Source organism: Vollenhovia emeryi, unplaced genomic scaffold (genome assembly GCF_000949405.1).
Source record: "Vollenhovia emeryi isolate VEMERY1.0 unplaced genomic scaffold, V.emery_V1.0 DF939357.1, whole genome shotgun sequence".
Classification (NCBI taxonomy): domain Eukaryota; kingdom Metazoa; phylum Arthropoda; class Insecta; order Hymenoptera; family Formicidae; genus Vollenhovia; species Vollenhovia emeryi.
In genome coordinates this window covers 1-24808 of record NW_011967009.1, presented here as the reverse complement: position 1 = coordinate 24808, position 24808 = coordinate 1, and the positions used below count along the sequence as shown (strand labels likewise).

At 39.3% G+C, this 24808-nt stretch overlaps 3 protein-coding genes and 1 long non-coding RNA gene across 6 annotated transcripts; 2 read left to right on the top strand and 2 right to left on the bottom strand.

Moving 5' to 3' along the window:
• The first annotated feature begins 113 nt into the window (after window positions 1–113).
• Window positions 114–2211, top strand: LOC105558294 (nuclear receptor-binding factor 2-like). Its single transcript, XM_012005887.1, has 3 exons — window positions 114–201; window positions 508–764; window positions 871–2211. Exons 1-3 carry the CDS (start codon window positions 178–180, stop codon window positions 1352–1354), a joined length of 765 nt encoding a protein of 254 aa, XP_011861277.1. The 5' UTR covers window positions 114–177; the 3' UTR covers window positions 1355–2211.
• Window positions 1297–3430, bottom strand: LOC105558295. The gene is made up of 2 exons (XR_001008656.1): window positions 2749–3430; window positions 1297–2596 (listed from the first exon to the last, which is right to left on the bottom strand). It is a non-coding gene; the product is annotated as an uncharacterized LOC105558295 (long non-coding RNA).
• A 2842-nt stretch (window positions 3431–6272) lies between these two features.
• LOC105558293 (NADH dehydrogenase [ubiquinone] 1 alpha subcomplex assembly factor 5-like) lies at window positions 6273–8788 on the bottom strand. 2 transcript variants are annotated; one of them, XM_012005886.1, is made up of 6 exons: window positions 8505–8788; window positions 8240–8411; window positions 7684–7816; window positions 7405–7552; window positions 7158–7223; window positions 6273–6797 (listed from the first exon to the last, which is right to left on the bottom strand). In XM_012005886.1, the coding sequence occupies exons 1-6, from the start codon at window positions 8689–8691 to the stop codon at window positions 6775–6777; spliced, it is 729 nt and encodes a 242-aa protein (XP_011861276.1). In that variant the 5' UTR covers window positions 8692–8788; the 3' UTR covers window positions 6273–6774. The 2 variants fall into 2 exon arrangements, with proteins under 2 accessions (XP_011861276.1, XP_011861275.1); XM_012005885.1 differs by lacking the exon at window positions 6273–6797 and having other exon boundaries at window positions 6981–7223.
• A 5039-nt stretch (window positions 8789–13827) lies between these two features.
• Window positions 13828–23675, top strand: LOC105558292 (major facilitator superfamily domain-containing protein 6). Of its 2 annotated transcripts, none has more exons than XM_012005884.1 (11): window positions 13828–14661; window positions 15478–16033; window positions 16236–16577; window positions 16737–16858; window positions 17042–17267; window positions 17494–17628; window positions 17862–18131; window positions 18399–18657; window positions 18875–19168; window positions 19315–19380; window positions 19707–19790. In XM_012005884.1, the coding sequence occupies exons 1-11, from the start codon at window positions 14258–14260 to the stop codon at window positions 19715–19717; spliced, it is 2685 nt and encodes an 894-aa protein (XP_011861274.1). In that variant the 5' UTR covers window positions 13828–14257; the 3' UTR covers window positions 19718–19790. The 2 variants fall into 2 exon arrangements, with proteins under 2 accessions (XP_011861274.1, XP_011861273.1); XM_012005883.1 differs by having other exon boundaries at window positions 13829–14661; window positions 19315–19427; window positions 19707–23675.
• The last annotated feature ends 1133 nt before the right edge of the window (window positions 23676–24808 follow it).

Genomic DNA, 24808 nt, shown 5'->3' with positions numbered 1-24808 from the left:
GCAGCGGGCTTTTACAGTGGTATCAACTTTGTAACCAGAAATATAGCTAATTCGGAACGCACCCCAAGTTAGTTACAGTGGTACCAACTTTGTAACCAGAAGTATAGCTAATTCGGAACGGACCCAGTAATAGTGTCTAGGGACATTCTCTGTCAGTGCTTTTCACAGATTTTAGTGATGGAGACGTCCGCCTTGAATCTGGTGAGACCTGTTTTCTTCGTGTAATATATTTTTGTATTGTTTGTATAATATATTTTTATATCGCGTGTCAGTTACTGTACAAGTTGAGTAACAAATAATGATTGTTTATGATATCTCTCAGGAGAGTAATCGATACATTGTATTTCCTTGAGCCAGAAATGAAATGTACCAGCAACGAAACACTTTAATATACATGTTATCTTAATGAATAAACAATGAGGAAATTTATTAGCAACTGTTTCTACGTATTTTACTTATGTGCTGAATCAATCGATCAATAAGTCTGACTCGTGAGCTCGATTCAAGGCGCATGAGAAGCAAAGGAGAGCAGAAGCGTTGTTGCGAGAGGGAAAGTTCGAGGAGGCGGCCAAGTGTCACGAAGCTGTGGCTGATCTGCTAGCGGAGGCCCATGCGCAGCTCGAGTCCAGTCTCATCCATGTGCACGCGTCTACTTTGTCTCCCCAGGACACGTCAAAATTTTTGACACCGATCCACTCGCTCGTCACGTTGGAGTCCCTCAATCTACAACGAGACTATCACAAGAGACAGGCAGCTGTTGTCAGGTACGTCACGTGCGTGTAATATTTTTATCTTGCATGTTAGTCGTCTTACATTGCAACTGCAAATGTGTATAACTTTTTATTATCGTGTGAAACTATTCGTCGCTAGAATGAAGCAAGCGCAATACGAGGAATACAAGACGACGTTAGAAAATCATCAGAAAAACCTTCTCAATAAGCATGCAGCTAGGTACAGTGAAAGAGATAATTGCGCGGACGCAAGAAACGACAAGTTCGACGGTTCGTTACGCCAAGCCATATACAAGACTATCGACGAGCAAGATAATCTTCTGAGTCTGATAGATATCAAGCTACCTACCGCCGAGGAAAAGAGTTTCAAACATCCGAAGGACACAGGTACCGTTATAGAAGAGCTCAGAACCGTTAACAGCCAGTTGCGGTCGCTTGTAGGGAGCTTACTCAGCCAGCTAGAGGCGAAGGAGGAAGAAGTGCGTCAGCTGACGGAGCGTCTCTATGCGGTGTCTGTCAATTCGAATGATGATATCAGATCGGAACAACATTCTCTGTGTCTTGATCCTTTACCTCCGTTGACACCTCTGGAAATGCCACTTTTCGACTTTACATCTTCGTAATCCACAAGTTTTCTATATCTAAGGTACCCTTCGGAGATGTTCGCGAGAAAACTTTAAAGTGAAATTGATATTAAACAATTATGACTAGTGCTAAAAATACATCGTATTTTTAAATGCTAAATATTAATGTATTGAGGTGTATGCAGTTGTAAATTTTATATAAACGGTATACAACAAAATGTGTATTTTTGTTATAAATTTTGATGTCGAAGGTGCTCAATATATATATTTTTGGGGGAGCCCTTTAATCTATGCTGAAGATTTGTGTGAAGGTTCGGCTGTACATTGAATTAACTGTATGGAAAATTAATGCTTCTGAAAACTAACAGTATGATCGTTTGCACGTGGATCAACGTGGATCAAGTGCCCCGTACACGGACGATCCACTGAAGAGAAACGCAAAGATTCCAAGAAAATTTAGCCTTGGTATTTAGTGTACGTGAAGCATAAAATAACTTTTCTTAACAATCAGACGAAATTAAAAGATCATTTTAGCATTAAAAACCGAGATACTTTAGAATGCGTACATTGTAAGCAGCTTATATTCGCTGAAAACAATAATACGCAAAATTTAAAGACACATGTACAATTGTGTACTAGTCGTAGGTATAAAAAAATAGAAAAACAACTTACAATTGACAACCTTTTGAAATAAATCTTATAAACATAGTAATACAAGAATAGAATTAAGTGATACCAAACGTGCGAACAACTAAAAAATACTTGACCATTATGTAAATTATATACATAATGAACAATAAGAAAACAATATTTTTAAACATACAGACAAGAGGAAACCGGCAGGTAATAATGTTTCCTCGTATATGTCATTTATTAATAAATATGACGAATAACAATTTAGTATTGTGAGTGTGTCATTTAGTATTGTAAGTACCCGGGGAAAAAGATGTTTATATTACGTTTTATCTAACTATGTCTAACCACATCTGATTTGACGTAATTATAAATGGCAATTTTATATCTGACATTTTTGATATAATTCGATAAAATTGGATATATGACTTTCCCCCGGTATTTATCACATATACGAAAACTTGATTATGGAATCGTCATCGCTGTTCACGGCTGCGTAGCAGGTTTGGTCACTTTCGCAACATGTAATAAGCGGAAGATTCCTCAGATCGTGAGCGGTCGACTTGTAAATAGAAGAGTTTTAAGCAGCTGTTTGGCTGTTGGTCTTGAGATTGTAATCCTCTGTGATCCATTATTGCGTGAATAAAGCTTGAATTGAGTTCCAAAACGTTGCAATTATTCCGTGTGAATGCAAGAGTGCCGCGGGAAATTAATTGATTCTATATTCTTAAAAATTCTTATGTTGACCTGAATATTCTAACTTTAAGACAAATTCCAATAGAGATATGTGTATGTAATACCTTCGATAATCTCTCCGTCAAATGACTTTGGATAAAAGTGTCACGTCGATAACTTAAATTGCCTAATCAGACATCTTGAACTTCGTAATCTTTCTAATTTCAAGTGGCAGGGCTTTCCCACAATTCAAGCTGATAATGTATCGAACGATACTCACTGGTCTTACCCCCCGCGAAGCTACATATCAAGTAGAAAGAGAGTCACATAGACAAATGCTATCTTCGAGATCGTATCGCGATCTGTCGTCGCTCAAAACGAGAAGTGTATCTTTGTTAATGCTTTTTTTTCTTAAGCTTCTTTTCTTAAGAGCCTCCCGTAATGAGGTCCAAGTAAGTTTTGCTCAGTGCTCCTGAATAAGTATTTTGTCGAGTTCTTTTTCTTTTTTATTGCAGAATCTTTGATCTCTCGCGAAATTAAATGAGATCACTTCTTGACTCGGAGCGTAAAGAGCAGACTTTGCGTCTAGGAAGTATCGCGAACTTTTGTAAACAGATACCAACTCCGGCTTCGTTATAAGATAAATTAAATCGTTAAAAGTGGTCTTATATATTGTGTGTGTGTCATCGTATTTTCTGAATATCTCGAGGCACACGTACGACATACACGTAAGACGTTTAATGATATTTATTGAAGATATTAAGCCAGCGTTGCCATATAGTAACGTTGTGTTGAACACACGATAATTATCGCTGACTGGATAAAAACCTTCCGCGGGACTACTTTCCACGGGAGTATTTTTCCACGTTTAACAGTTACATGTGTTACACGTTATTATTAATATAATTACTAATACTATAAATGTTTGGAAATGTTAAGTCGCCAGTAATCAAAGAAAAATAGTCAAGAGTTAAAACGACTTTTGCTGACAAGTAAATTTTATTTTAATAAATATTAAAATACTCTAGTATTAGTATTTATATACTAACTATAGTTTATTTAATTAATTAATTACAACAATTAATTAATTACTACACTAGTATTTTAATATTTATTAAAATAAAAATTACTTGCCAGCAAAAGTCGTTTTAACTTTTGACTATTTTACTAATACTATGTTTATAAAATTGGTAGTCTCCAAAATGCGTGAGAACTTAATAAGCTTTTAATAAAATCTTTCAAATAAGAGATAAAATGTCCTTTTGCTACAATTAAATTTATCAAATTAATAAATTTTTATATGTATTATTCAAACAGAACTACAATTAGCTGTAAGGAACTAATAGAGACCGATCGATTTATTTGGGTTTTTAATTCAATATATTACTGGCACATCTTGAAAGTCCTACGAGATCAATTCTTTCTTATCAAGTCACACCTTTCCGACCGATACCGTACGGCGCAGCGTACACACAAGTTTCTTATCGGAATTAAACCAGGAATTAATCGCGCATCACGATCACACGTGTGCTAGCGTACTTACTTCCAACGGCACGTGATTGTCACGTGAATCTCAGTCGTACGCCTCGCGCTTATCCGTGACGTCCAAGAATTTTAATAGTCTATAAAAACTTAAGGATGTACTGGTGCTAACATTCTAACATTGACAATAACCTGAAACTTTAATAGATTGTTTCTATTTATTATCTGTACACGTGTGCAAAACCTGAAGCCGATTCTCTAACCGGTTCATGAGTTATTCCACTTTTAATTTTGCATGAGTTCTTATGGAGAAGCAGCATATTCCTACTTATATAAACGAAATTAAATGGAAACAGCATTGCCAATATTCTGAAACTTTGTTTGTGAGTAAATAAAATAGTGAGCAACGTTTCTAAAAAAAATTGCTAACGATTCACTAACTCTTTATCGAGTTAAAAATATAAATAAAATAAATAATAAATAATATAAATGATATAAATAATATAAATAATATAAATTAAATATTGCTAATATATGCAACATTTTTTCGTTCCTTACAGTTGATTTCAGGTGAAATTCACGTCCAAAAGTTTTTTGTTGATAATCACAAAATTTGCAAACTGTGCAAATATATTCATTTGTAGTGCTAAATATCACATTAACTGGCATTATTTAAATCCTTTACATGATACGAGCACATAAAAGCATAGAATTTCATCAATTTCAAATTGAAGTCACTTTTGTCTGGGATTGTATAGGTAATACATCCTTAATACTGCAACGTAATTTTACGTCTTTCAAGGTTCCAGTAAATTTCAAAAAGTAATTAATGCTAAAAAGCAATTTATTGTGAAATAAAGTCTGGACAGTTAATGTAAATAAGAAGGAATGATGTTAAACGTGAATTAAAAATCGGTGGTGTACAAAAATGAAAATTTCTTTAATAGAACATGTTTGGCGGACATTATCTTCCATACTTAATTGTAATGGCCTACCAAACATGTTCTATTAAAGAAATTTTCATTTTTGTACACCACCGATTTTTAATTCACGTTTAACATCATTCCTTCTTATTGAAACACCCTTTATAAACGTGGTTAATATCGCGAAAGGACTGAAATTCTCCAATCGTGTTATTTTCAACATTCTCGTTTGAAATTCTTTTTTTCATGTTACGTATTTTCATGGCGTTTTTACGACCATTCTTTGAGTACAAATTGTACTTTAAGATAAAACTATATTGTTTTCGTTCAGCGGAAACTCTTTAAAGTCTTCTATAGTAGCACTTTGGGTTTCAGAAGTGATTTGAGTTAAATATGTTACGATTCGACAAGAGTATTCATTACGTTTATTTTTCGGTCAACACATTTAAGTGCTAGGTATTGGGAATCGGACTCGATTGCGTGAAAATTAGCACTAACGAAAATAGTAAAGATAATAGATTTTATTCTTGTCCCGAAAGATAGTGCATTTTGTAAACTTCACAGTGAGTATCTGATTTCAGAATGTTCGTAAAAGCTGGATAATTTATCTTAAAATCGAATGGAACGAGTTTTTTTAATTTCCCGTACTTTGCGTTTTATACGCGATTCTAGATTCTAGTTCGTTTACTTGGAAGAAGAGAGAGGATGGTTCTTGACCAGAGGTTAATATTTTCTTAATTTGGTACTTGAGGTATTTCAGTTGAAACCGGATACCTCCTCTTTTGGATCTTAGGGAAAATGGTAGGAGGAGACTTGTGGCTATTCTCTGAGAGAGAAATAGATGGAGATTCCGTTTGCGCTACGCTCCTCGGCAGCGACTAGAAAGGGAGAGATGGAGATTCTGATCATGTCACGCTTCTCCGACCAGAGAAGGATAGGATCGCGAAGGGAGTCGTATTAATATATGAAAATTTTGGCAGTGTTTTACCTTCTATTTGTGTCTTTCAAGTTACAAGATCGGTGTGGCGATCGTGGCGCAGAGGATTGTGCGCTGGTCTGGTAACCCGAAGACCCGGGTTCAAAACCAAACAAAAACGTTGCTGGTTTTTCGTTCGATCGTCACATAGCGAAATGGATATAGAGAGAGGTGTTATAAGAGGTTTGGGCACGTTCCTTCAAAAACGCCTTGTAACCCTAAGGGGAATCAATAAAATGTACTAGTACTAGTACTAATAATGCTAGTCGCAGTTACAAAATTTATTAAATTGATTATACAATAGATTACAATTCATCGCACAATTTATTTTATTTAAGTTACAAGATCGTTGTTAATTTCTAAGTCTGGATAGAACAAGAATTTTGTGTGAGAAGTCCGATGTCAGAAGCATGAAGTAAGAGTAAGGAGACGTATACATGTATTTGATTTCGTAAAAAAAAAAAATCTTTTGTCTGGTAACAAGAAAGTTTTACAATTTTTTTAAATTTGTGTGGGTGGGGGTATGTTGCAAAATTAAAAAGTTTAAGGTATTTACAAACACTCACTAGTATACATATTTTTTATGCGAATAGATGACAGATGTATAATAAATTATTAATCATTAATTAAGTAATAACTATTTATTAATTATAAGTGTTAATACGGTGCTACAAGGTTTTCTATTATTTGCCAAATTTATTAATCTACGATTGCACATATGTTTAAACAATTTTATATTACGTAAAGAATTATTTAACGCCAGTAATTGATTATCCAATGTAGAAAATTGCATGACGACCCACGGCTAGCAAATTCAAATTAAAGAAATTCATTGCGAAATATATTACCTTAGTATATGTATATACATATACCGAGGCATATGCCTCGGTGCAGTGGTGGTCGAATTGGTTGAGACGCCCGCCTAGAGTGTACGGAGGTCCGGGTTCAAACCCTGGCTAAAGTAATATTTTTTGCAATGAATTTCTTTAATTAGAATTTGCCAGCCATGGGTCGTCATGCAATTTTATATTAATTATATACTATGTCTTTTGTGCATAAATTAGTAGCACTTCATGTAAATGTATTGTAAGTTCCTCATTATTATGCACTCTTTTATAATTATTTTTTTTCATATATTCATATTTAACTGCATCCTTGAATTGATCCACTAGATCTTGCGGCATATCTTGGAGAAAGTGCGTGATGGATAACAGCGTACCTTTTAAATATCATACATGTCACACACAAGTTTAAAATTAACGTATAGAGGATTACAAAAATGTTGATATTTTTAACATAGTTAACATAATTTTAATAAAAAGTGATATAAATAAATTAGTTAACGAATTAATAATTCCTTAAAGTAAAATTATTTTTTGCATATTTTCAATGTGACTTACCTAGGAACAGTCCAGAGTTTTCTTCAAAATCGATTTCATACCGATGACTGCAATGATGAACAGTAAATCCTACACTTTGAAGTAATTCTTTGAATCCTTTACGGGTACGATTGAATTCTTGATACATTAAAATGTTTTTTATCTCCTCCTACATAAACAAAAAATAACAATTAATAATTTATAGTGCCAATGTTACAAAGCAGCAAAATAAGTAAAAAATAATTATATAACATAAAATACAAATCAACTATTAATATATGTAATTTAAAATATAATTACCGGTATATATTGCGCAAAGCGGATGTCTCGTACCAACCTCTGAATAATTTCAAAATAATTCTGAGCTACTACTATTTGCAAAAGTGTGAATCCATTGGGTTGTAGCATTTGATAAATGTTTGTAACAGCTTGTCTGTTAGATACATCAAATAAAGACAATTAATTTTAAAAACTGTATATAATAAATACTGTATAAATATATTAGTTTAAAATACTTATTAAAATTCTTTAGAATCGTACGATTTTTGCTATCATATAAATATACGATAAATTCATATTTTATATTTGTTACTTGTTTTCCAAATTCTGACATTATATTATTATGTTAGAGAAATTTCATGAAATATTATGATCAACAACACGACGTTAAAATGTAAAATAAAATTGTGCATGTAAATTTATTTAATTGATCTATTCTAAAATTGTTGCACACTAATGTGCTATTTGTTTTATAGAAAAGAATGTGCACTTGGTTAAAAAGTTTAATGACGAAGCTTGTTTACCGAAAAAGTTGAAACACATTTTATCGTAAATATTTTACATAATATTTGCTTACCGAATGTCACTACACCAGTGAAGACTTCGAAATGAAAATATATGATCAAATTCAGAAATATATTTTTTAGGTAAACTTTTCGTTTCAGCATTCAGTATCTCGTAATGGAGCCGTTTTTCAACTTTATTTTTTTCATTCGCATATTTGACTATGTGCTCCGAAATATCCACGCCTTCATAAAACCGCAATCGTGCAATTAAATAATTACTTATGCCTCAATTATAATAGTAATTTGCCATATTTCTACATGTTATTATTCTTTTACCAATTATGTGTGCACTTGAGCCAAGAGACGGCAACAAAATATCTTTTGTTATATTTCCGGGACCGCAACCAAGGTCCATACACTTTCCAGTTACGTTCATTAACTCTTCACTATACTCTTCAATTACAGATGATACATTACGCTTTTGTACGTTGCTACCTTCGTTATAGATTCTTGGATTCTCCATGGCTTTCTCAACCTCAGCACTGTGGCTTTAAAAGCAATTTGTTACGATATTACTAAATCAATTTACTTATACTCCGCAGTCAGGCGAGGTGACGTCAGTGGTGCAAATTCCGCTACTTTTCCCCTCTCCGACCACAGCGTGCTGCAAAAGAAGCGGAGTTTGCATCACTGTATCCACCCCGCGGCAAGGAGTTCTTTTTTTTCAATATCAATCTTACAACGGGGCCTCGTGTATCAGTCGCCGCAGTTAGTGCGACATTACTGTACAAAATTTCCGTCGACGTAATCTTAAATGCGTATCTTTGCGCGCAAGCTTCTTGAAATTTCTCAAGCTTCCGTGCGCGATGAAGAAAACAATTCATAAATTATCGATAAGATATTACTTTTCTCTTTTTTTAAACATTTTCAGCGACCCCCACCCACCCCAAACACCGGACGTGTTCTCTTTAATCTCGCGGATCTTCGTTTTTATCAATGTGGAATTTCCACTCGACGAAAGCCACCCAGGAAGCTCGTGGCTCGTAATTGCGACCTTGCAGTCAAGCCTCTGAATTAAAACTCTGCCTGCAGCGATATTCGGAAATCGGAGCGCACGACTGTACCATCTATTTTCTCCCCTTGTCTATTTCGACACGTTTGGCACATATCTGAGACTACGATGCAGAATTTTGTAACATCCTAGATAAACCGAAAGAAGAGCAAAAATCACGTTACAACAGAGTGGCAGATTAATTGAACTTCGCCTAGAAGATAACAACGAGATTTGAAAAACAGACATATACAGTCATGGTCAGAAAGGTTGTCCGACGATTTACACAATAAGTTTTCGGAATATTCGTATGTATCGTTCCACAGATATTCGTGCATATCATTTCTTCGCTCCAATGATGTGTCGCTGCTCATATATCCGTGAGCGAAAGCTATAATCTCTCGCATGATAGACTGTCTGTCTGAAATTCATCGTACAACGTCGGACAACCTTTCTGGCCACGACTGTACGTCTTATTTACAAAGGCGTGAAAATGGAATAAACTGGAAAAGTCAGATACCGTGGGACTTCAGAGGCTTACATGTCGCACCTACGTTATATCTATCGCGATATTTCGCAATTGCAGGTATGCAGTATCTGCAGACACTGGCTTTTAACGCGATCGCAAAAAGATACGGTTTGTTATCGGGCTCGTTTGATATATTTAGATTCTGATACACGCGCATCTACTCGACTCGTTCTTAATGAACATCGGTGGAAAATTTTCTACTATTGCACGACGCTCTCGTCAGGCCGCGATTGATTTACGCCGCCTGAGATTTGATTATCTGAATGACATTTGGCAAATGAAATTATATTAAGAGATAGGGAACTTATCCCGCGCACGATCTACCGATTTGCCTCGGCAATTCGGCAGCGTTATATAATATTAATCGTTTCACTAATGAAGTAGGTGGAGCGAGCTTCCTGTTTTTCGAGAACCGCGCGATTCATTTTGTCATTTTAATTTGCAAACGTATCTTCGAATCTTGAATCTCCTGGGCCGGTCATAGTCAGATCGTAGTCTAACTATTGTAGTAGGTCCGCTCTATTGTGTGTTTCGTTTTGCGTTGATCCTTTCTGCGCATCCGACATTGTTCTGGGCAGACCAATAAGAGAACAATTGTATGTGCGGTAGTGTGGCTTTGCACACACACATACATCGCTGGATCCTGCCCGAGTGCATGGCGGGATACCACGTGATCGAGACCGCAAAGATCAAAGAGACCGACAAAGAGTGGATCTACTATATGTATATACCTATTATGGTTTTTACGCCTAAAATAATACCAGGATAAGTTGCGGACCGCATAGCATAACGTTTTTATACTTGAAACACTCGGGTCTTGTATTCAAGTTAACTTTTGATACTCCGTAGCCAATGAATGTTCTATACAGCATCTTTGGATGAATTCAAGGCGGTCTTGAATATAAGATCTGAGTGTTTATCATCCCAGTCAGAAATGACTTGAAAACCGACGTCGAAACACTATCGAATCGATGTCGGTTTTCGAGTCATTTCTGACTGGGATGGAAATGTTCGGAATGGATTCCGATCGGAGAATTATTCCGCGTTCCCTTAAATACACGATAGAAATCTGGGAAATAATTGAACAATTCCGATTGCAATTAATTGTGAACATTTCCACGATAGGTAGCCTCACTATAATTGCCGCCCAGATAGCCAAGTCTGCCAGAATAGATTTCGTCAAATGCCCACCACAAATTTTGAAGACCGAAAGGCTGCAGATTGCACGCAGGAACTGATACATTCGACACGTTGCCGGCGCGTCAGCATCAGAAATACAATAAAATCTGCTCACACAACTGGACCTGTTCGATTTCTGCCGACAATCTGTTGACAGCGTATGCCTTACGGACTCTGTTGACAAAACAAAAGCCAAATGCGGACACAGATGGCCTCTGGTTTTGGCTTCTGATAAATCTGCTGCCGATCCGCTAACATTTTGCCGACTCGGCGATCCTATATTTTAAATGCGTGCGTAAGATCGAAAAGGTACGCGATAAAAGTATACAACAAAATTACGAAATTTCTCCCCTATTTTTTTTCTCAATTATTCTTTGTGTCGTTGCAGCGCGTCTGGTTAGGTAGCGATAAGTCGACGACCGATGCGGATGCGATACGGAGCGACGCACACGGTTTGTTTATTGTTACAAACCGCGTCTCCCGGCATTATCTCTTCGCGACGACTTTACGTCAAGCCGTTAACGTATAGTTAACGCACTATAGCGTCAATTTTGCTGATCGTGCAGCAAGTACGACGATGTATGTTACATAGTCCATAGTTCCGTGCCGCCGCGGGCTCTTTGCCCGCGAATATGCGTCAGCGCTGCGCACGGGGCTTATCAGTTCTGCTTAAAAGTTGATAAGGACCCTCGAGACACGCGCGCCCCGCGAGTATCGCACAAACCTCTCCTTGTCCGCCCGCGGGGGGCGGAGGGCGGGGGGGGGGGAGGGTGGGACAAAAACCTTCCCCCCACCCTGCCGGCGGAGACAGCAATAATTGTCGTGTGAATGACGCGTGAGATCCCTTATCGCGGCGACGGGTGACGTTGTATTTATCGTATAAATTACCGGGCCCGGCGCGACTCGAGCATCAGTACTGGTTCTCACCTCTGCGCGGCCAAATGAGGCACAAATAAGAGCGTAGCGCGGCACAACGGCTCTTGATATCCCACGAAAGCTATCAAGTTGCATTTCAACGATCTAGTCAATACTCGCAGTATATATCTTACCGCACAGACACAAGGTAAGGTCTATTTCATCTCGCAGCTAATTTTGGAGCCTCAACCAATCTGTACGCGGAGAGAGAACTGTCTCGTAAAATTCGTCCTGAAAATCACGGGACATTTCGAAGAATTTTGTGAGTTTTTTGAAATTTTACCAGTAAAATGTATGGTGAAGTTTCGAAAGCTCTCGTGCAGTTCTTCGAAATGTCGTGTTGTCCCGCGATTACATGATGTTCAGGACGAATTTTGAGAGAAAATTCTCTCCGTGCAGAAACGTCGACTTTGCAAGGAACATAGAGTATTCTTTTAACAAACGTTCATTGTGAAAATCATAGAACTTGTTTTGTTAGACCCTCATTGAATATAGCCGCTTGCTTCAAATATCCCGCGAGACAAAGAAAACGTTGCTCCTTTTATATTCGCTCAGGTGGCAGGAAAGAACACTCAAACGTTTCTTTGCCTCTTTGTCTCTTTCTTGTAATGGATGTTTGAATCCTCTTTCCAAAAGATTTCCAGCAATTCGCAAGAATATTGAATTGCTTCAAATATCATTGAAAACAGAGTATTGAGAATCCTAAAAGTCTCAAAAGTTTTAGAAAACTTTCTTTCACCTGAAAATCTCAATGGGTTTACGTTCGTGAATAAAACCGAGTAAATTAAAATAACGCTGCGAACTGTGAAAGAAGAAGAATATTTCAAAAACGTTTAAAACTTTTAAGATTGTTAACACGTTCAAGACTTTCGTAACTTTCAGGCGTTTTCGAGTCGCTTCAGCTTCGAAAAATATTATTCAAGATTTTCGTACTTGCGACGATTCAGCGTTTTCTTATTTCGGACACGTCGCTATCCTCATTGCGCTCACGAACTAATGCACCGCAGAAAACTTCCCAACAAAGAATCATTTATATCAGTGAAATTATTCCTTATTTTCTCTTCTGCAAACATTTGTCCTCTCTTTGACGCAGCATGTTATCTGTATTATTCGTCGTATTAAAAAAAATGCGCCTAACGAGACGATTTATTCACAGATGCTGGTTGGTGGTGCCGTTAGCTACGTCGCTGGAAGGCAGGCGGTTCGCACGGTTTACTGGCGAACCGCGAACAACGGCCGTCTTCTGAAGACAGCGAAAACCTGCATGTTCCAAGGACCGCCTAAGCCCGCGCGATCGTCAACCGCAGCTTCTTCGGCGCAGTCACGCATGGACCTGATTCCCAAAGCTATTTGAAAACCGCGGAAATGCCCGCATACCAATACCAAAAGTTACGCACGGCACACTGTACATAAGATACTGTTAACTATTTAATCTCAAAACCATATTTATGAAATGTTACGACGACGCAATAAAGCGACTATTATTTATTTCTTACAATAAACAATCGCTGTCTTCAGTTCTGTCCACACAGGCGCGCGCACACACATGCACTATATATTTATACTTTAAATACACTTCTAGTTATAGTTTCGGAAGATTATAAGGTGATGCACAACTCGCGCTAATTTTAATGACAGATCCTTTGACAAATTTGAAATCAATGTTTCTTCAGCAGCGGTTTCAATAACTTCCTAGTTGGCAATTGATAAAGAAAGGCTTCCGACGGATTTTCCTGTGGAAGAACAAATCGACGAGAGGCCAAGAGTGTCTCTTGAATTTCACATAATCTCGATCGAATACATTTTTTTAATTTCTGCTTTCGCTACAATGGTGTACGTTGTGTATTAGAAAGTTGCAATGACGACGATTTTTCTCGACGGATAAAAATTAGTTCGCGTTGGTCGGTCTTTAGAATTAGATTTGTCTTGTCTAGGGGTTTGAACTGCTGTCGAAAATGCGATCGAGGGGGGGGGGGGAAGCGAGACAGGGATGACAGATCGTAGAACAATGAAACCGGGAAGAGAAGCAAAAATAGTATCCGCCGAAAGACTAGCTCCACGTCGATATGGCATTGAGACAATATCACGTCGGCAGTGGTAGCAAGAGGGTAAAAGTTACGCCGGCGCAGTAGGGTGTTTATTGATTTTGGAAGCAAAGCTGCCCCATACAGCCCGACATCGATTCGACCGCGAAGGAGAACCGAGCACCGGTTTGACAGTCGATATAATTGGCGAGTTCAATCCGCGGAGGCTCGGCGAAAAGAGTGGAACGGCTGCTCGACGCGGTGGAACCGGGTCCTGTCCGTTGCGCAAATGTAACGGGGGTTGCGCGCTCCATCCGCTGGCTGGGAGCTGAGATACGCACGGTCGAGGGCGAGCGCTTAGGTGTTCGGCGCGTAAGCGAGAATCGGAATCATGCAGAACTATGGACACGAGGATTACGACTACGGTGTGTCGCAGGACGCCCAGTCGTCGGGCAGAGTCCTCCCCCAGATGCCGGGCGCCGTCAGGCCGATGGTGGACCCGCAGGCCGAGGGTGAGGTCGATCCCAGCATGTACCCCCAGGCGAAGGAGGCCACGCACAAGATTCGCGGTAAGAGCGACATCCTCGAGTACCTCTTCGGCGCCGTCGACCAGGAGCTCCTCACCGTCAAGACCTTCTACTTTTTCTTCTACTCGGCCTTCGGCTCCCTCTTCCCGCTTATGGGGGTGTACTTCAAGCAGATGGGCATGAACGCGGGTCAATGCGGCCTTCTTATCGGTCTCAGGCCGTTCATCGAGTTCCTGAGCGCTCCTTTCTGGGGCTCCCTGGCCGACAGGTGAGGCCGCGTTTCCTTCCTACCACGTATACGTACGTCCTTAAATCGCCACCGAAAGATCGTAGACGCTGGACTATGACACTAGGATGCGTTATCTCGCAGAAAAGATAATAGTGGAGATTGTTTTGCGATAATTCAGATTGAAGATAAGTGCGAGCTAAGAAAGTTGTTTTGTCAACTTGAGGTCGTTTTTAAGAATTTAACGTCCGCAGGCCGATGTTTGTCACGCGTGAACTTTGCTCTATACGCAACAGATGTGGATAAATTGTAAATCTTTTATATATTTTGTCATGCGATAAAGAGTTAAAAAACTTATATAAAACAGCAGATCAGCGCGAGATAATAAAATTTCGCTCAAACGACGGCTAATGCTGTTATCTCTCCGACGATACGTATGTGTATGTTTTTAGTTAAAAAGTATTTGTTTACTAAAGTCATTTTTAATAAAGCCAGCGATACCTGCTGAAAGTTAAAAAATTTTTATAATTGACACTTCCAAAAAATAAATTCGATTCCTCGACTGATAAAAAAACAATGTATGCGATGATGAAAAACAATATTTGTAGAATTAGACTTTCCTCCGTAAACAAAAACTTACGAAATCCGTGAGGGTTTTCACGCGTCGAGCAAGTGTTCTTATCACTCGGCTATCCAGATCGTAATAAGGCCAGGGACACGCGGAAAAACTGAAGCTGTAAGCAGCAAGCCACTTGACCGGCGACTTCTTTCGATTCTTTCTTGAAAATATTCACACTCAAAGATGAAGAAAGCTGAAACAGCGAGTGAACTTTTATATTTCTTTTCACTTGTTCCTAGATGGCAAAAAGGCAAACTCCTTCTATTGGCTTCCCTTTCTTGCTGGATCATCTTCACTCTACCGTTGGGCTTCGTTCAGCCTCCGCCCACCTCGTGCATGGTCAGAATAAATGATTCCCTTTATCTCGAGGCGTCCAACGGGGAACAAAGAATTGTGAAAAGATCGACCGACCTGGATGAATTGTATTACCCCGAGAATAAAGAGGAGTATCTGGAGGTCGCGTCCAACGTCGTCTTCGAAAGATTACGGCGAAGTACGGACGACAACGAGATACTCGATTACATGAAGAAACCGAGGGAATTTAGTGTATTCGGATCTTACGATATTGAGGGAAACGGTGTTAGAGACTTCGATGACGGCGGTTCTACTGTGTACGATCTGAAAAATAATAGAGTCAGGAGACAGACATCCGTCACAGATAAGGGCGATGTAGGAGATCTTGGATACACGTCGCTGTCCGAAAGCAATATTGACGATGCAACGGGGATCGATTTCGAAATGTTGCAAAAGCAAAATCGTCCAGCCGATGTGTCGGAGTACAAACGATTCATGAAGGTACAAGCATTTAATATACGACAGTAATAAAGCGCGTACATATCTGAATTCGCTATCAGATTCTACCAGCAAAAATTGCGCAGTCCACTAAAAAAAAGTTATGATTGATTTAATTATAAAATTTCCGATATTTCCTAGCTTGTATTCTTGTTGAATATTACATAAATTGTACGTACATTAATAAAATGTGTTCGTTTTGTAGAATGAGCCGATCGATGACAGAACAGTCCCGAAGAAGGCTTACGTTCGCACCAAAACGCGCGTGAAGCCACCACCGGAGAAGATAATGGTAAAACGAGACGCGAATAGGAGACAAGCGTTCTCGGATGAGGATGACATGATCAAAATCGACGACAATGATGAGGAAAGCGAAAGAAATATGGATGTAACGTTGACGAGGAGTCGCAGGAGCATAAGAATGTTCCACGGCTCCAAATCTGCTCAGTTGTCACCTATGTCGGTTGTTTATGCCGCGAATTACAACGAGAAAGAGAACAAGGAATGGGTGAAGCCGCTTTTCAGTTCCATAGTCTATAGATTGCCGGTAAGTCACAAGCCCGGTCGATTTTATTGTGCAGTCCTTGAGAAACGACGAAATTTGCATCTGTAAAATAAAGACATGGGTATAATTATTTAATGTAGTAAGAAAAAAGATTTTTGCAGACAGAAAAATAATGATTTAATTGACTGAATGTGATTTTAGGATATTCAAAAAACTTTCTTCCTTCTGCTATTGTTGGTAGTAGTCGGTGAATTTTTTTCGGCACCTGCCATAACGTTAGCCGACTCAGCTGTTATCACTTTACTCGGTGAAGACGCTGATAGGTAATACAATCAGTTTTACCATTGAAGAACAATGAGGCAATTTTACCTCCTCGTTTACTTTCGAGAAGCTAATTTCAAATTTGAAAAACTAAAAACTTATCTCAAATAAACTCGTCCAATTGCTCGTCCAACTCTAAGACTTTATATATGGTGATTATAAAGTTGATAAATTTCAACCACCAGATATGGCCATCAACGCATGTTTGGAAGTCTCGGATGGGGCTTGGCCATGTTCTTCGTTGGAATTGCTCTCGATCATAGCACCGCGTTTCCGGATCATCCCTGCAGGCCCGAAGAGAGAGAGAAAAATTACACCATTTGTTTTGCAATATTCAGCGTCTTAATGGGTGCGGCGTTGATAACAGCAACGCAAATTAATTTCAAGTATGAGGTTGCTCCCGCTGAGCCGGTAAGTCCATTTCGGTATCCATGATAAAGTACTGCTATTTCAAAATTGTAATAACAAAAAAACCAGCATCGAAACGTAGTTTTCGTAGATATTTCTCCATGTATGGCAGGCTTTGTAAACTTTCTTCTTTTACAATCAGAATTTTTAAGCGAGTAATCGCTAAAAAAAAGAGTTTTAAATCTCTGTGGGTTTTTGTGAAGTTTTATTAATTATATTTCACATGTAGGAAGTGGCGAAGCCTCCAGCCGAGCCAACGCGGGAGGAGCAACTGCAAAGTCAGTTATCTCAGCAACTTAATCTGCCTGGGCTTCAGGATTCTTCCGCCGCTGTAGATCCTAAGCCTCCGCCTCCCGAAGGGAAGGTCTGTATCTATTTTTTTATCAAGACGTTTATAAATAAAAAGCTCTTATTGCGTTTATGTTACACTTATTAATAAACCAAGTGAAACAGAGGTGAAAACGATATGCTTTTCCAGTTTATCTGTTTATCGATCGCGTGTGTGTGTGTGTGTGTATTTGCTCTATTATGTAAAGAAATCTTATAAACTATTAGCATCACGAGTAACCTCACGCTTTAATGATTTCCTGATCTTAGACCAAGATGTTCGCCCAAACGTTGAAGGAAATACCGGAGTGGGTGACGGTGTTGAAGCAATTCAAGGATGTAAAATGCGCATCGTTCCTTTTCGTTGCGTGGTTCATGGGATTTGGCATCGGGTTGATCTTCACTTTCCTATTCTGGCATCTTCAGGATTACGGTGGTTCGCCGACCCTCTTCGGCGTTGCGTCTGTGATCAATCACATTTCCGAGATCTTCGCGTATTTCTTCAGCTTCAAACTTATTCGACAGATGGGGCACGTCAAGGTAAGCAAACTATTAATTATGGCTAATTAAATGTCAATTAAAAACTACACACTTTGGAACTATGATTTTTTTACAGATTAGAAAAACTTTTCTTAAAGGACGTTTATTAATCGTGACACTTATTTAATATATTTTTCACGTATTTATTAATTTTGCATCTGCAGCTTGCTGCGATATCAGTTTCGTACAACAAGAAATGAGAAAAAAGTACACCGAACGCCTCTCTTATCTTCCACCCTCTGTTGATAATTAAAACGCGTATTTCAGGTACTGTGTCTGGGCCTGGGCGGAAATGTGCTCCGTTTCCTTTACATATCTTGGCTGAAAAATCCATGGTGGGTACTACCCTTCGAATTCATTCAGGGCATCACGCACGCGGCAGTGTGGGCGGCATGCTGCAGTTACATCGCTCATAATACGCCGCCGCAGTTGCGTTCGAGCGCGCAGGGTGTTCTTCAGGGATTCCATCATGGCCTCGGAAGAGGCTGCGGTGCGGTAATTGGCGGCATGTTCGTCGCAGCTTACGGTAAGCCGTTAATTAACATTCAATGTCTCGAGCTGAAATAATATACAGCTCGTTGCAAATATATTGATTTGGGCTCCAAGCGGCCTCAGACTTGCGTGTGGCCTTTTCACACATTGTTCAAGCATCTGTAAAATGTCTATCACACAATAATGGCGTATCAATTTATAACAATGTTCGTCGTACAGCGATTGTTGAGCGCCGATATATATTTGCGTAGGTACAACTGCGACTTTCCGAGCGTACGGTCTCATCTGCCTCATTGTCCTAGCCGTCTTCGTGTTCATCAATTTCTACAGAAAGGATACCGGCTTCGTATCCGAGCTGCCACAGACGGAAGACCCGCATCAGGTGGCCGAGGCTACCCATTTGGCACCGCATGGTGTACCGAGCAACGCTATACCACGTGCCCTGAGTTCCACCCGCTTGCACGAACTGGCTAATCAAGATGCTGGCTACGGGGCGACTTATCAAACCGCTGGTGGAAATCTCGCTGTACCCGGTGCTAATGGAGGTGAGAAGTTATTCCAGTGAGAAAGGCAAAAATCTCTTTTTCCATGAGCGAAGCGAGTGGTACCATCGCCTCTAGACCGATTACTTTGAACTTGACTGTTTCTATTGCTTTGTCGTCTAATTCCTTAATTTGTTACCAACTCGCAGGCCCTGGCAACCCAACGAACCCATTCTTAAACGGCGGAGGTGGCGGCGATGGTGGATATAATTATGGTATGACTGGCAAAGGGGAGGACGAGTATATTCGTAGGAGCTTCCAGGTTCAGTAATACCATTCTCATTAAAACGTCCGGCAAAGAGGGGACGCAATATTTCACTCGGGATAAGAGAAAAAAAAAGTAATAGACAAACAAACAGACAAAATGAAACACGGAGGGGAGACGCTGTCGGCTTTATTGCTCGCATCTTCCACGAGAGGCCACACACTCGCTGAACAAGAAATCCTATTTATACTTTGCTATGAGAACAAATTAATATAATCCCAACGGTATTGCGTTACGTCGTGAAAATTGCTGACATGTACTTTCCCTGTTTGATAGATCTACAGTGAAGTGGTTGGTAGGGAATTCGATGTCGTAAAACCAACTATCCAACTACACGCCCAACAACCATGCACCAATCCCTTTCATCAACACGACTACGACTGGTAACGACTCGATCTGTCGATGCCGCGGGTTGTTCCCCACGACTGCGATATACCGAAATGTGAACGCTCGAGAAGACATTATTGAACAAATAGTAGACGTAAATATAAATATCCATACAGATAGGTACGTATGCGTGCATAGGAGTCCACGTGCAAAGCCACCCGTAGTACATATAATAAGATTAAATGAACTTTGCAACTCGGGTGATTGTACTTGAAGTCTTTAACTTTAGGGCGTCAAGTTTTTCCGCGGCCGGTACGTCGTGGATCTCTAATATTTTGAGGCGCGAACGTTAACGGCGATCTTTTGTAATTGAAATAATCGTTGGTGCGGGCCGCGAGAAAATTGACCTCGAATTTGACCAAAGAAATGTATCGTTCAGGACTCACGCGCCTTCCTACCTACGTATACGTGCGTGCGTTGCACGTGGAGACGTGACACGCGTACGTGCGTGCGTGCATATGGACGTGCGTGCGGTCGCCTTTACGCCGCCGTTGTACGGTATGTGTCGAGATGTACGATGTGATAAAATGTCCGCGGACGAGCGAAAAGGGAGAAGTGAACCGACGCTGCTGACACCCCGTTCGGTAGGTTTACGAAAATCTTGACGACAGCCTTATCGCCGTCCCCCTCTGACTTGCTCGTCCCGCGATCCATTTCTTTCTTTCAGTATACTGTTCGCTGCTTCCTTCTGACTCTCTAAATGGACGTTCACGAGTCTAGGGTATCAGGGAATTAGTGGTAAGACTAAATCCAAATTAATCGAAAGTGCCTATCGAAAGTTTCCTGATGCCCTGCGCGACTTCTGTTTCTGCCCGATGGTTCTTTTTACCTTCCCGTATGTACGATTAAGAAGGAAAAGTGACTTGTCAGTCTGTCGAATTTACTAGTTCGGACTAGTCGTTTTGGACGTGAGAACCGTGTTAAGCGCCACGAGGCGACGTGCTCTCTTATCAGGCTCGCAAATATTTATTTCTCAAAATACGCAGAATATCGTTCCATATATGTATAGTTACTAAATATTAAAGGATATATAGGTATCAGAGAAATGTCATAGAGGTTTTTAGCGCGCTGTTAATTTTTTCTAGATTTTTATCGTGTTTGAGTCCTCAAAGGATTATCGATTCTTCATTAAGCCGTACTTTTAACGACGTTTGTACAAAGGCAGAAGCAAGTTATTTATATTGTGTTACCATATAATTGTTTTATCATATGTGTTATAGATTTATAAGTACGTTGTGTTTCGCAGAAAGACATGCAAGTAGCAATTGGTGTTTGCACTACAGCGAAATAGCTACGACGCACTCACTTTGAAAGAAACCATTCAAATGCACCTAAAAAAAAGAAGAAAAACGGTGGTAGTCGTTAAGAAAATGTAACATACACGATTTAACGGATCGTGAGGTTTCATCTAGGCGAGACGTATCCAAATCGGGACGGAAACCGAGAGTAGAAAATGAATATACAAGAAAACTAGGAGGCCTGCAAGGTTTGATACGACAAATATAAGTATCGTAACGGATCCATTGATCTCGTCGGTGATAGTTTAAAGAAGTACGTGTACGAACTAAATTAATTAAAGAGATAACTTGTGTGTCACCTGTAAATACTCTACACGCTCTTAGGCATAGACTCTACTGTTCACACTTGTTTTCTGTTTTCAAACAGATTGTTGATCGTTATTTACAATCCACGTTACGACTATCCGCATTAACTTCTTCTTAGGATCTGTATTAAACGAGCTCTATCTATTAAATACTTTTATCGTATGTATAAGGTATATGTTGTGACAATTGTATAATACTGTTGAAAAAGGAAAACGAAAAAATTGGTAGTAAAATATATATACATATAAAGATTGTAGCAGCACGATTTTATCTACTACCGCGGCAAGGGAATACGAGAATCGCCTTCTACTTCATGCGCGCTTTCGCCGTGCGGCTTGCTATTAATCGAGGCACAAGACAGATAGAAGTATGCAATTGTATCTCTACTCTTCTAACTCAAATATTCCGGGAATACCTCTGCAAAAGAATTATACGTATACCACATACGTAGAGTACTTCGCAAACCGTACATTAATCGACAATGAAGTTTCGACTAACGGGGAGAATGTCGTTGACAATTTTGGCAATCCTATTTTTTTTTGCGAGTCTCCAGAAACTCGCCCTCATTTGAGAGAACGAACTCGCCATCTTCTCGATGAAGTACGATTTGTGAGATACCGGGAGGAGCGTAAAACGCCATAGGTGATATTTCTTGTGTCGGTAATCCATACACATCGATGTTTTGTGGACAGCCAGATTATACGATGTTACAAAGACTGAAATAAAATGTCTTACGCACGTAGTAACCGATTCAAGAAGACACTATGGACACGCGTGTGCGTATTTGTATTATAAATTATATATAGTCGCAACTATATACATATATATAGTATATATATATAATGTAATGTACGATGAATATTTGATTGTGTACTTACGTATCGTGTATGTTAGCAGTAACGTTACTCTATATATACATACATATATTATATAATTAGATTCGTACCATGAAAATAATAGAATATAATCGTAGTTAATCTGCTATTACACTTCTGGATGGTGTCGCTAGTTCACATGTGCGCGTTAAAGCGGTCTCTCGTGACAGATTTATTATTTATTATTCGTACGTTTAACGCAAGTTACGTTGTCGAGTCATGTTGGTATCTTGGACACCTATCCGATTAGACTTCACGGACCGTTTCTTCATTGGATTGTCGTAGTGGTACTTGGTTCTGTATGCTTTAAACTCAGTATTTCTCGAAGATCAAAGTACCCCACCCCGCAATTTATCTGAAGATATTGAGTATATAAACGATATGAAGTATATAAAGATATAAAGTAAGTAAACGATGCTGTTGTGGCGCAGAGATCTTCTAACACGATGTCGAAGTCAGTTTTACTGTCCTCGTAGGGATCGTGTGAGAAGTCTGTATAAAGATAGGAATGTAAGTATTATTGTAATCTCTTTTCTCGGGGAACAGCAAAAAAAAGACAGACAAACTCTCAAGAGGGAGAGAAGAGAATTCATGAACGTAGGGAGTGCGTGAAGGTGTATATGTAACGACATATCATGAAACATCGTGCGTAGTATTAGTGTAGCAAACGTCATGTGCTTACGATTAAGAACAGTTTCACTTGCACTTAGAACCGATTTTTATTCTACCCGTCGGCCATTATATTTTTCATTAATCTTCCCCTTCGATTCGTCGATTGATCCTGAAGTGTTTCACAAGTTACTCGCGCCCCCCGAGCGATGAATAATTAACGATTCGAGACGTATAGATATTCAAGCTGCTCGTCGCTATTTAAGAAAGTATCGGTGAGAGAAAATTAATTTAATGTGCGTCGACGATTAATTTCGATTCCACGAGACTTTTTTTGGAGGAAGAACGGCGTGTATGTGTGAAATATCAATTTGCGAAACGTGTCGGTCTTTGCTTTCGCTTCATTTTGTAATACTTGTGCGATTGTGCGAAGCTCTCGTCATCTATCCCCAGTGAAAAATGATTCGTCGAAACAATGCCGATTCAGCATCGTTTCGGCATCGATTGACGGGTCATTTCTCGCTAGGTCGCGATTCAATTTCGAGCTTTTGAAGATTATCTCTTCCTTAAATTTTAGATTAGTTAAATATACATTTGCGCAATTGTCACACACGTGCATACATACACACACGTACACATATGACGCAAGTAACAATATCTGTGTGCAATATCTGTCTCTAAATTTTTCTGATATGCTGCATATTATACTGAAATTTGAATAAACGGTGTATCAGGTTGTATCAGGACTCCTGAAACGTCTTAGGTCAAAATAATATTCGCCTATCACGATTTAATGACAATTCAACAATAATTAATTGTCTGCATATAATGGCTCTTCCTCCTCATCTTCTTCTCTTTTAAGTCCCGGTCTACAATCAAACGATCCCTAATCGTGTTCCTCGGGGACTAGCTCGCCGGTCGCGGTGGCAGGGTTCGAGATATTGAATAAAATATTCTTTACAATAGAAATATTTGAGTCCTGAAATCTACTGTCATATAATAAAATTGCATGATCTACAAGACTCGAAATGATATTACATTTGTACAGGGCTGGGAAGTGACGCGTTACTTGTAACGCCGTTACCATTTTCGTTTTTTTTTTTTCGGTAACGATCGTTACTTCTTATGTCTGTAACGGTAACGGTAACGTCGTTACATTTTTACAGTAACGGCAACGAATTCAGCCGTTACTTTTATCGTTACTTCAGTTCCCTATTACCTTTTATATCTGTTCAATAGATTGTGTGCTGGTCGCGCGCACCATTCTTGATTGGACAAAAATATTCCGATATTGGGCACTGGAAGTCAATGTCACATGAGAATGCGCTGTAAGCATTTATCAATAGGTTTGTTTTCTGTTCCTGGTGAACTAGTGCAGTAAGCTGGAATGAGAGAAAATATGCTTGTCTTACTAAAATTTATTGCCCTAGTTCACTAGTGTAGGAAGAGAAAATAAGCCTATTGTCTCGATTCTGGGGCCCCGATTATTGAATTTATTTGAAGAAGGAACGTATACGAAAATTCTGCTCTGACAGAAAAGTTGAAAGTCGATTGGTAAGAGCCATGCGTATATCCAATCAACTTCCCAGGGAGAAACGTGAAGTCGAATAGACGTATAATAGATGTCTATTCGATACGTCTAAAGTAGATCGAATTTCGCATCTAAATAGATGTCGATTTGACTCTTTTTAGACGCGTTTAATAGACGTCTTATAGACACGTCTACAAAACGTCTTGTGTAAACGGACAGGCTCCTGCTTACTGGATAGGGAATCACCACGCAGTTAGAAGTGACGCGGAGATATAAGATATGATCGTTTTTATTAAGATACTATTAAGGTGATGCTGGAGTCTCTCTGTTTTACCGATATTTTTTAATTAGGGATATCTTTTAATTGGCTTT

Coding starts and splice junctions, on each gene's coding strand:
- LOC105558292 (XM_012005883.1), top strand. CDS start 14,258: ATGCAGAACTATGGACACGAGGATTACGACTACGGTGTGTCGCAGGAC. Junction 14,662..15,477: donor TGGGGCTCCCTGGCCGACAG/GTGAGGCCGCGT, acceptor ACTTGTTCCTAG/ATGGCAAAAAGGCAAACTCC. Junction 17,268..17,493: donor AGGTTGCTCCCGCTGAGCCG/GTAAGTCCATTT, acceptor TTTCACATGTAG/GAAGTGGCGAAGCCTCCAGC.
- LOC105558293 (XM_012005885.1), bottom strand. CDS start 8,691: ATGGAGAATCCAAGAATCTATAACGAAGGTAGCAACGTACAAAAGCGT. Junction 8,412..8,504: donor CTCAAGTGCACACATAATTG/GTAAAAGAATAA, acceptor GGTTTTATGAAG/GCGTGGATATTTCGGAGCAC. Junction 7,817..8,239: donor CACTGGTGTAGTGACATTCG/GTAAGCAAATAT, acceptor TGTATCTAACAG/ACAAGCTGTTACAAACATTT.
- LOC105558294 (XM_012005887.1), top strand. CDS start 178: ATGGAGACGTCCGCCTTGAATCTG. Junction 202..507: donor AGACGTCCGCCTTGAATCTG/GTGAGACCTGTT, acceptor GCTCGATTCAAG/GCGCATGAGAAGCAAAGGAG. Junction 765..870: donor AGACAGGCAGCTGTTGTCAG/GTACGTCACGTG, acceptor ATTCGTCGCTAG/AATGAAGCAAGCGCAATACG.